Below are 12,741 nucleotides of genomic sequence, written 5' to 3'. Positions count from 1 at the left end.
TGTTTCAGCTCCTGTTTGTTGCTCAGGAAAACTGGCAGATATGTTTCAGAGCATGCTTAAAGTTGTAAGACAGACAAAAGAAAGATGACTGATAGCTCGATTCCTTGGAAAGGGGGTACCCGCAATCAGAAGGTAAAAGGAAGAATGATTCCAGGACTTTATTTCTCAAAAAATAAAAATAAATAAATAAATAGAATAGCTCTCTATTGAAATACTAAGAGCCATATGTAGAGATTGAACCCATGGATAAATTCGAGTCCTCAGGCCACTCCGCACTTACCTCTACCAGTTTGTTGGCATGTTCACGGAAAACCTGGGCATATTCTTTCACTTCCTTCTCATTTCCGCTCTTTGCAGCCTCAATGAGAACTAGCAAAGGGACATTGGTTTCCAAGAAAGAATCAGATATGTGATCCATCACTGCTTTCCGAAGCTACAGTTAAAACAAAAACAAAAAATGGCATACAATTAAGAAATAGTAGAAATATCAATTTTTTCTATTTTGAGCTCTCATTACCCATAGAGAAAATATTACTATTTTCTTTTTTAAATTGTCCCAGTGCTTATACTATCAAAGGAAAACCAATGACTGACGGAAGTATGAGTTAAACGTATTATATGTCAACCTGAAAGTTACATAAATGGCCTGTTGCTCAACACGCTATGGTCCCTCTCCTGTTAAAGGTCTCTCGTCCTTCACTGACCCAAAACTTCAGGATGTTTTGAATCATGACACAGTTGAAGAATTCAGGCTCTTTGAAAAGAAAAAAATCTAGTCAACAACCAACAAGTCAAGAGAACTTTGGATAAAGATCTAAACTTTGAAGCCAACCCTGAAACTCTGTCGCTGTGCCGTCTCCTGCCCATTCTAGACCCGTTGTTTGTATTGGATAGAAGCAGAAACATGAAACATCTAACAATCTCAAAACTGTTTGTGCCCAGGTGCTGTGATGACATAGTTGCTATGTTCCAGAAATACTTAAAATTATTCTTCAAGATAAATGAGAATAAACAAGCCCAAATCTTCTAACAATGCATAATTATACATCATTCCCACATTGTTAAAATAGAAAGCAGGGCAGCTGCATGAAAATAAAATTAAATTGTCCCTGAAAAATCACCTTGGTGCTGTTTTGTTCATAATTATCTGAATGTATATGGGATGCACATAAAAATAAACAGAAGAGAAGATGTTAAACACTCCATATGTTTTCCAAACAAATATACCTCTCCAGGAGCATTCAAGTGAATTTCTTGAAAGAATGACACACACACATTCGTTATTGGTCAGAACAAGAATTGTGAACAAATCTCAATTCCTTTTTTTCACTAATTACCATAAGGTAAACATGAATGTATGTATAACTCAGTTTGGTTTAACTCTGAATTATGTTTGACATTTTACCATATCAAACGTAATAAAGTCTATGTAAAGTTAACATCATCCACATATTCATTTGACAACATGTATTAAATTACTGCCTGGGAATAATGTTGGTTATTGGTGAGCTCATGGATAATGTGTCATTTACTTAGCTAAAATGTTTGCATATTATATAATGTTATTCCTACTACAATACTATGAGATAGGGATGATTCTTATGCTAGTTCTTCGAATGAAGAAGCTGAGACTTTAAAAAGTAAAAAAAACTTGCCTGCAGTCATAAATTAACAAGTGGCGGTGCCTATTTAAGACAGGTCTAAAGAAGATATTACAGTGAACACTTGAAACTGACCTGCCATGGCTCTTTCACAACAGGCCCCATATGGAGGAAAAACTATTTAGAGTGGAATCCAAATTGAACTTGACAGGGACAACAGAGATAAAAGAAAGAGAAGGTTGAGATAAAGTAGGGGGGATAAGAAGAGTCAGGTTATCTCAATAATCAGACAAGCATATTTTTTAATACCACACAAAAATAACAGAAATGAGAGCTCTGGGAAGCTTGAAAAGCTATCTGCATCAAGCCTCTTTCTAAGCCTTCAGGAAAATAATGTTCACAAAAATGAGCAACTTAAAATTATCAAGTCAAATCTCATCTAAAGTTATTATAAGAAAAATGAGATTAAGAAATATAATATCATCTGTAGGCCCACTGAAAGCATGCCAGAAAGATATGCTTATAAAATAGATGAAAATTGTAACCCACCATTTCAAATAAATCTAAAACATCACAAAAATGATATAGGATATGAAAGAACATAATAAATTAGAATAAGGAAAAACTAAAGAATTAGGTCATGAAACTCAAGAAAGAATTATAAATAAAAGAAAATCATTTGAAAAGGCTAAGAATTAATAAACATCAAACCAAATGCCTTAAGACGAATAAAATGAGGAAAATTTTTAAATTAAAAAAAAATTTAAAGCTAAGAAACCATTTTTAAAAATGTGACAAATATTGAAGATAGGCAAAGAAAAGTTAATACGGGGCTACCAGGGTTTCCACGAAAAAGAAAATCAAAACAAGAAAACAAAACGAATACCAGAATGAAACAGAATGAATTGTAAGCAATGAAAACTTTCCTGAATATATAAAACTATATTCTAATGCTGTATATTTTTAATTGCTGAAAAAGTGCATTTTTAATGTTCTCGCCACAAAAATAAGTACGTAAGGTGATGAATATGTTAGTTTAATTTAATCATTCATAATATATACATATATCAAAATATCACATTGTACTCCACAAAGACATATATATTAATTAAAAGTTAAAATTAAAATTAAACAAATAACCTACAATCTGAAAGAATGTATCATGTACTTGAGAAGACTGACCCGCAATTATCAACCAAGATATAGTCCAGTGAAATCACTTAATTCTAAAGAAAAATGAGGAAAAAAACTTGATTTCAGCAAATATAGCATGCAATATATACAGGAACGAATAGATTGTTGCCAGACTTTTTAATAGTAAAGATTTATGCCAAAGAAAAATATTGTCTTTAAGATACTCAAGACAAGAGAATGTAAACTAAGAATTTTAGTTTACCAGCAAAACTGACTTTCAAGGATATGAGGATTAGAGAAAACCTGATAAAAATGCAAGAACTCAGAATATTGTTTCATGAGCCTTTCCTAGGAAATTTGTCAAAGAATGAATTTTACAAATTAAGAGAACTAGAAAAATATTGACATAAGTAGTGATAGAATATAGTATAAAATGTTTGTATACTCTGACAAAAAAGACTTATTACAACGTCGTAACATGGGGAGGAGAAAGGGAATAGAAAATAACAAAATATTAAAGAAAAATTCTGTAATGCTACATCTGAATTAGAAATATCAGTAGGAACACATGGGATTTGATTCAGCTTTATTGAGGTATAACTGACAAATAAAATTGTATATATTTAAAGTGTATAACATGATGATAAACATGCATTTTTAGAAACATATATCATGAAATGATTATCACAATTGAGTTAATTAGCATATCCATTCCCTTATTAACTATCTTTTTCTTTTATTGGTGAGAACACCTAAGATCTAGTCTCTTAGCACATTTCATGCATATAGCACAGCGTTTTTGAAAGTCATCATGCTGTATATTAGATTCTACTAACTTATTCATTGTATAACTTAAAGTTTGCACCCTTTGACCAACATTTCTCATTTCACCACCCTCACCTCCACCCCTTGAAACGAATGGTTTTTTGTTTCTGTGAGTTCCACCTCGTTTGTTTTTAGGTTCCATAGATAAGTGATGCCATACAGTATTTGTCTTTCTCTGCCTGGCTTATTTCACTAAGCACAATGCCCTTCAAGTCCATCCATGTTGTCACATATAAGAAGATTTCTACTTTTATATGGTTAATAGTATTCCATTGTGCATATATCTGTTTATCTGTCTATCACATTTTTTTATCCATTTATCTGTCAGTGGACACTTGGTTGATTCCATGTCTTGGTTCTTGTAACTAATGCTGCAATAAACATGAGGTGCAGATAGCTCTTTGAAATATGGATTTATTTCCAACAGATTCCACCCAGAAATAGGATTGTTTGATAATATGGTATTTCTAGTTTTAATTTTTTGAGGCAGCACCATACTGTTTTCTATTTTGTGCTAATTTACATTCCTACAAACAAAGTTCAAAGCTTTCCTTTTCTCCATATTCTTGCCAACATTTGAATACATGAGATTTTAAATTGAAAACATACACACACATGCAAACACTTTCTCAGTTCTGTCTAATGAAAAAGCCTGAGAATAATGGCTAGCCTAGTAGTGATGAACAACTTGAAACACAATTTTATGCTACAACAAAAAAAGAAACAAAGAAACAAACAAACAAAACAAAACTCATGGAGAAAGGGCTGATTTCAGGCACTCTGAGGCTGGAAGTATACAAATAAGCTTAAACTATCTTGTCATGCCAGGTAACAGTGAACTATCAAAGACTCTCAGAGGCATGCCAAAATAACTCGGGAGGCTCCCACTGGCCAAAGATAGAGATGCTTTGAGTTGAAGATGGCAGGCATTCCCTGCCTCCCAATTAACTTAGGCCCTTGCATACGTGGTGGAGAACAGCCTCATGTTCTGTTACTGACCCAGTATTGTAATTATTAGGAAATGTAATTCTATTGTTTGGAGCCTTTGCACATGTTAAAGTTTATTAGCTACAGTAGTTGGCCTGCCCTAATTTAAATTTTCATTTTCCTGCAACCTCTGCCTTCTTTCAACCTGCCTTTCCTTATTTAGATCCTTTCTACTTGAAGTGTGGGCCACTGGCCAGCACCACTGCTATTTCTTGGGAGCTTAATAAAAATGCAAAACCAAGGCCCCATCCAGACCTGCTTTTAACCAGAATCTGCATTTTAATAACATGCCTAGGTGATTCCTCCACCGTATAAAGTTTGAGGTTTGCCTCCCTAGAAGACCTATTGTATTAGTCTCAAACATTAGATTTTTAGTCTCAAGCATTAGAAATTAATTCTAGCTAATTTAAGCAGAAAGATTGACCTGTCAGTTCATAAAATGGGCAGAATTCAGAAATGTTAAGGCACCCTATGTCTTTATGTCAATAGCTTTTGATTCAAATGTTAGGCAGATCTGATTTTCATCTGGGTGAAACAGACAAGAACTCTGGGTCATATGTCCTCACCTCGTTGCAAGAGAAAAGAAGGTAGCTGCTGGGAGGAAAGTATTCTTTGAAAACAAGTGTTTTGGCCATTTAAGCTTCTTATATGGAGATTCATAACATGAGAAATTCCCTGAACACAGAAAAGGAACTCAGATACTGACCTGAAAACAAAAAAGTGGCCAGCAAAAAAAAAAGACCTGGCAGAAAACTAATTCAGGGATTCAAGCATGAGTGAAGGTTGAAAATAAATAGAGATACATTTATAAGAAATAATTAAAAGGTGAAGAGTTGTTTATAAGGAACAAGATCAAAAGCTATGAACTAGGACAGGAATGGCAAGTATACTACAACTCTTTCTTTCTATGCCCACACCAGACACAATTAATCAATTACTTCTTCTTTTATGCTGAGCTCAAATATTACTTTATAATCCTTTTCAACACAGTGCTCCAAGTAGCTACTACTAATCAATCCTGTTTCTCCTTCGGGATGAAAGCTCTTTCTTTTCTAAACCTTCCCTGCAATTGAAGGCTTCTGCATGCCAATCTTTGGGCAGAATTGGCTATTTGTCTGAGCAACCCAATGCCATTTAGACTTTCAGAAATAAAAGTTAACACCCACGTTGAGGCTGGGCAGATGATGTTTAATAAATGTCCATTTAACATCTGCCCTGTCATTTAAACAAATATTTAGAAAAATCTTTTAAGAATAATAGTGTTAACTTCTTCACTGCTATGATCTAAGATATACCAACTAAGGTCAAAACTGGGGTTAGAAGGTAATTTCAAATAGGCTTAAAAAATCTGAAGTCTTAAATCTTTCCGTGAATATGGCTGCTCCAGGCTCTTCAGGATTACTGACATGTTTTTCCATATTTCCTTAAGCTCTGTGGTATAATTGTTATTAAATAAAAAAATTAAAGCAACAAAGTGACTGAACCAGGAGCCATCCAGCCTAGGGCGCCTGACAAGTATTGGGCTTCATTAAGTCAGGCAAAGTTTAGCCCGTCTGAAGGTCAATTAGGGTAATCAGTCAGTCCTGTAATCTGTCTAGTGTCACTTTAATAAACCAAGTTGCCATCAATGCACAGTCCATTGGTAATGAAGGCACTCATCATTGTTCAGGTTGGGGTGGGAGCAGGTGGGGGAGCAGAGGCACATCTATAAAGCCTGGAGAAAACATTTCAAGAATAATCATAGTTCTTGCTTTATTTAGTTTTCTTCATAAGAGAAACATGAAATTCTTTGGTCATTATCTTGATGACACTGACTATCTTTCATGAAGCAAAATCATTTTAATTGGGATACTAGCATCTCTTTTTAATGGAACCAATTATCTCTATCAGGCCCTGTGCTTTTCCCTACCCATCTCATTCATTCTCCACCAAACTCATTCAGGTCTGTTGGATCAATTAAAAGTACAACTGTCATCATTAGAGACACTTACGTTGGAGCCAGATCAGCATATGTGCAACCAGATCAACAGTCTTTGCCCTTAGATTTTTTATCTTTTGAGTGTTTGGTATAGTCAGTATAAAGGTTAGGAACATGTCTCACTGATGGAATAAGAAGCACTGGGGCAAACATAGACCATTACAGTAGATTTATTGCCTGAATGACCTTATTCTTCTCTTCTATCCATACCACTGCCATGTAACTCTGTAGTGCCTGCACTGTATGACTCTGGGCTTGGCCATGTGACGTGTGCAGGAACAATGAATGTTGGCCACCATGATGCATGTGGACGTTTGAAAGGCCCATTCCACATTGGGCCTGCTTAGTCTTGTTCTCTGCCACCCTCATGAAAAGAACATGCCCAGGCTAGACTGCCTGTCCCAGGAAAAGGGTGACAAACTCATTGACCAGGACTGGGTCACCTCAGCCATGTCTGTCAATGCCACCCTAGAGCCATTAAAAGCAATAGAACCTAGACACAGAAGAAAGCTGGCCCAAGATGACCACCTCAGACCAGTGAGCTACAAATGCTATTGCTGTATGTCCCTGAGGTACTGTTACACGACACTGCTGTGACAATACATAACTGATAAGATAACACACATGAAATGAATTTTCATGATCACCAAATCACCTGGTGGTGAAGTGGGAAAGACATCTTGAAAATAAATTTCTGATCCATCAATGGACTACTTTGGTGTCATTTCAATTCATTTCTTTGGCCAAATGCGCTGAAATAACAGTAGTCTGCTCCACATGTTTCAGTGCATAACCATGGGATGTGTGTAAGAAAATTACAGCTGGAATTTTTAATTTTTATAGATTAAGCAAATGCTTTACTTTAAAAAGTTGTAACAAAGAGACAAGTCATGGGGACTAAGACAGGGAAGGGTTAATCGGCACGTTTCCTGAAGGACAGTACCAGCTACTTAGCTCCTTCCATTGATTTCATTTTCTGCCCCAGCACACACAGGTCTGTGTCAAATTCCTCCCTTACCTCCACAATAGGCAACAGCACTTGCCTTCATGAGGAGAGACAGTGAAGACCTGCCTCAGGGTCACAGGGAGTGCTGGGCTCATTGTGGATCTCCACATGGCTCAATCCAGCAGGTACTACACCTTGACTTGGTGCTCTTAAAAATGTTAGCAGAAAATGGAGCCCATCATTGCTAGGTGTAGTATAAAGAAGCAAAGGAGAGGCTAGTGGAAGGGAGAATGTATGGAAAAGGCAGAAGCAACTGCAGCAGTCAGATGAGGAGAGGTGGCGAGGAGAGCAGAAAAGCATTGGGGAAAATTAATATTTCATAATAACAATCTTCACTTAGTACCTATTTTGAGCCAGACACTGTTCTAAAAAATTCGAATAACTTGTTTATTTCTCTCAAAAATCACTGTGTACCATTTTATTCATTTTATAGGTGAGGAGATTGAGGCAATAGAATTAAGTCACGTGTCCACATTCACAAAGCTAACGGATGGCAGTAGCAGGATTTGAACCAATGTTGGTTGGCCCCAGACTACACACTTTGAAATAATAACATACACAAGTTCTCATATGTCTACTTTGTGTCAGTTTTGTGTACATTATTGACCAAAAGCAATGGTATATATGATGACAGCAGTGAACATTCCAGAAACAAATGTGATTCCTAAATAATGAGTAAAGTGTATAAGGGATTCTGAAAGTTCCCCCCTCCCCACCCATGATATAGTAAGACCAAAAAGAAGAGCCCCTGTAGAGTGGATGAAAGAAGAGACCCCATGGCAGATTGTCACCATAACAGGGAATCAGTGATCCTACCCGAGGCAGAAGTTGACGCTGAGTCCTAATGAATCCCTACTCTGAGAGCAGGAAGGGACCTGCTAGATACTCACTACGAGACTCTGACTTACTGGGGCTTTAGGGATCTGGAAAAAAATGGAGAATTGGTGGTCTAAGATATGCCTACTGCAACAATGTACCTGATGAATTATACTTGCTCGAAAATAACCATTTTTATTATAACTTATTGATCAAAATGTTTTAAAATAGTGAGTTGTAAGATGCTTAATAAAGTGTGTTTCTTGAAATTCTAACTGGGTTCAAACCACAGGACAAGAGACTTCTCCCAGAAAGACTGGTATCCATTTTCCACGCTTTGATATGGTAATTACGGTTTATATGGAAATCCATAAGCCAGGCTGTGGCAGAGGTGAGCCTTACTATAGAGAAATCTTTGAAAGCTGCAAATGCAGCTTGATACTGTGGCAATCTAGCATTTTAATATGCATTCTCATTTTTAAGAGTATTAGGATCAAAACTTCTTCTTAAATACATCTCACTCCAAAGTCTATAAACACAGGCATATCCAAAAGTGGGAGCCAGAGTCCTCAGCAGCTAGGACCAGGGACATCTTGAACTTGGTATCAGCCAGCAAGTGCAGGAACTCATAAATAGTGCCTTCATTAGCTCATGGGTCCTGTGATTTGTGTCTCTGATGAGCAGGGGCACATTTTTTGACCCCTCTAGTAAACAGGCAATGTAATTCCTCTGTAAATTGACTAATAGAATGGTTTAAATGCCCTTGCCTACAAGCTGAAAGGCATAGTTAACACTTTTTACATAAGCTAGAAGACCAAAATTTAGCTATCAATCAACCAGGGCAGAAAGGAATGACTTGACAAAATCATTCGTTAAATCTGACAGGAGTCAAGAACACAAGACTTTCTTCCAACGGTTTAAGTGTATGTGTGACAAAGGAATATTAATTGCATAAGACAAGACATTTAAAGGTATTAGCTCAGCACTACCAGTCTATTTTACCCAATTAAGGCTATTCATCAATGTAAATAACTGCATTTTCTTCAGCAATCCAAAAGGAATACAGCCAATGGATCATACCTGCTCCATCAATTCTCATTTTGTGGGAGTGCAGAGTCATGAATGAACAGACCCAGTTTAACTCACTAACTCAAAAGAAAAAATAAACTGTCTCAAAGAATGATCAAAAGTGATCTACCTATTGGGTGGGGCATGAGGAGTGTATGGTGTATATTGAGTAACATCTAATACTACAAAATTATTTTGTACAAAGTCTAAAAACCTGCAACCATTTGATAAATATGAAACAGTTCCCCACAAAAGACAGTCGAAGAAAAAAAATATCTCTCCCCAGTCAACTAGTTTTGCAGAAGCTCATACTTGCATAAGACTTTGAAGGCTGCGTGTCTCATTTTAATCTACTCAATAAAAAAAAAAAAAAAAAACACCTTTGCAATTTCTTTTACTGNCAATTTCTTTTACTGGAGAAATATTCATTCTTGAAAAACTAAAAAAGGTCTCTTATTTCCCTTTAATTGTGAAATTCAAAATTCCTTTCTGATCTAAATAAAAAAAAAAAAAAAACACCTTTGCAATTTCTTTTACTGGAGAAATATTCATTCTTGAAAAACTAAAAAAGGTCTCTTATTTCCCTTTAATTGTGAAATTCAAAATTCCTTTCTGATCTCAAGAGAAATAATGGCTCCATAAAGAAAAATCTACACAAATGCCACAGTTTTATTCAGGATATTTAAGTGTTATGCCAAAGAAATGACATGAGAGTAAATGTATAAAAATATGATGGCACAGATACTAATGCAATTAGCTCAAAGGTGGCAGGGACCTTCTTATATGAGAAATAAGAAGTCCTCAGAAAGAAATTATGCTTTATTGCTTGCTTACTTTACTATACCCTACTCAAGGGTTAATGTTCAGTTACTTATTCCTTCTACTAGCATTTCAGTAGCTCTTGGTAGATGAAGTAGTTTTTGGCCAGGGATACAGAGAAAAACAAGACAAGCCATTTCCTCTCACTTTCTGTTAAGAAATCCTCCACTGTCTCAACTACCAATTAATAACAAAGCGACAGTGATCAACATGACCTCATACATGGTTGACTGGCCTCATAAATGGTGCGTAGAGGTAAGCATGAGTTATTCCTGTTAGATGTATTAGAGGCTGGCCTAAAAAACAGTGTAAAAATCTCTAATTTTTCTACAGTTCTTTCACATCATACTGTACTTTTAAAAATTATTACTTAAAGATTCTCTTAGGATTTCTCCCCAGCACTTTGGGAGACCAAGGCGGGTGGATCACTTAAAGTCAGGAGTTCGAGACCAGCATGGCCAATATGGTGAAACCCCATCTCTACTAAAAACACAAAAATTAGTTGGGCATGATGGCGGGTGCCTATAATCCCAGCTACTCGGGAAGCTGAGACAGGAGAATCGCTTAAACCCTGAAGGTGGGTATTGCAGTGAGCTGAGATCATGCCATTGCACTCCAGCCTGGGCGACAAGAGTGAAACTCTGTCTCAAAAAAGAAAAAAAATAATAAAAATAAAAAATAAGATTTCTCTACCCCTCCATCAGAACAGACATTCCTTCAATTACCCAATGTCTAACTTAGCCCAGAAGATTTGGCATTTCAAAAGGATGAAATTTTAGGTGACAAGGGTGAAGGTGGAAAAGACATTTCTAGTAGAACTATCTTGATCAGATCTCTGAACCCAGACCAAAAAGAAGATCAACTCTTCTACATATTTGGAAGGTCTACTCAGTTTCTGGCGGCTTATTTTCTTTAATAATAATCCTGTGCATGTCCTGTTTTTATAGCTTGCAGAGAACTTTCCTAGACATTATTTCATTGTTTCATTTGACCTTCCTTACAACGTCATGGTGTGGGTGAAGGGTGCTGTTTGTAGGGTGAGCATAATTGTTTGTGTTATTTAGATGAGGAAAGGGAGGATCCTCTGGTTGCATATAGCAAATGCCAGAGTCAAGTCTTCAGGTTCCCATAATAGTGCCATTTTACTTCAGGTCCCAATAATAGTGCCATTTTACTTCAGGTCTATATTTACGGACCTGGCTGTTGAAGTTTAATTGGACAAAGATCACTTTTCTTTCCATCCTTTACTTCCACTCCTAGCTGATTACTTACCACCAGTCTTATGTTCCCTACAGCACTGATTGCCTCAAAGGGGGACCTAAGATCACAGGCCTGGATGTTTTATTCTGAGTACCTGATATCTGGCATTGATTAACTGGTGGTGAATAGGCAAAAGCTGCTTGAGTCCAGTGTGAGAGAGTCAAAAGGTGCATCAGTAACAGAACAACCTTACCCTAGCAAGGACCTTTAGGAAGCTTGTAATATGCTCATAAAATGATTTAATCCACTTGCAATTTAATTGGAAATTGGGAAAGACAATTACCAAATGGATGGGTACGATGGCAGGCTAAGAGCAGTAGCCTATATAAAATGTGTGGTTAAAGAGCACAAAGCAAGATACAGAGACGAACGCTCTAAAACTATGATTTCTTTCTAACGGGATCTATCCTACACACCTGTTACAGTGTGGTAGGATTGGTACCAGGTAGTCATCTGGCCCTGTACTGCTACATGTCATGCATTCCACATTACAGCACAAGTCCTGTGGGTCTTCGAAGAATGTCTATTGTAAATCTAAAAGCTGCTGGAAGGAACCCAGACAAAACTCACTATTTCTCACTCTAGGTGTGAGTGAAACCTCGGTTCACTTGAGTGGGATGGGTAACTTGGGGGAATAAGACGCTGTTGACTGAGCGAGGAGGAATGATGGGCACTTGCTTCTTGGCACAGATGTCACCGATAAATGTACCTCTGAAGTTTTTGACCCCATTTGTGGTCAGTAAAGAGCTCAGCACACTTTCTAAAACAGAAAGCCATTCACCACACTCCCCTGTTTTACTCCAATTATGGATAACGGTGTGCCTCCGAGCTACCTTCCCTCAACAGAGTTCTGCTGCCGTATGCGATACTTTTCACTTTCTGTCTTTAACGATTGCACAGCGTTGCATTTCCAACAGCTGCTGAATTTTTCCCTAGAGATACTTCATTTCAGATAGAAGCTCAACGATTACTCCACATTCCCAACTTTGTGGAAATCCTATAAAATGATTGGTGCTGTTGCTACTGAAGGGAAAAGTAAGAGACAAAGTTGGATTCAAGGTCCTTTAGCTTTTCAGGGAATTTGGACGCGTACGTCACATTTGTCTTATCTCAAGCTGGGTTTACTTTTAGAGCAGGGATTGGCACACTCTTCCTGTCAAGGGCCAGGTATATAGATTTTGGCCTTTGTGAGCCAGTCAGTCTCTGTCATGACTACTCAAGTCTTCAGTTACAGCACAAGAGCAGTC

General features: G+C 37.0%; 1 protein-coding gene across 8 annotated transcripts in view; it reads right to left on the bottom strand.

The window, feature by feature from the left end:
- The window catches only part of CTNNA2 (catenin alpha 2), a 1,139,443-nt gene that overhangs the window by 236,740 nt on the left and 889,962 nt on the right, over nt 1-12,741 (bottom strand). For all 8 annotated transcript variants that reach the window (XM_037741389.1, XM_017536690.1, XM_017536691.1 and 5 more), the window contains one exon: nt 281-433. In XM_037741389.1, the coding sequence (XP_037597317.1) occupies nt 281-433 (153 nt within the window). The remainder of the gene's footprint in view (nt 1-280; nt 434-12,741) is intronic.

Source organism: Cebus imitator, unplaced genomic scaffold (assembly GCF_001604975.1).
Source record: "Cebus imitator isolate Cc_AM_T3 unplaced genomic scaffold, Cebus_imitator-1.0 Scaffold100, whole genome shotgun sequence".
Classification (NCBI taxonomy): domain Eukaryota; kingdom Metazoa; phylum Chordata; class Mammalia; order Primates; family Cebidae; genus Cebus; species Cebus imitator.
This window is presented reverse-complemented; position numbering and strand designations above follow the sequence as displayed.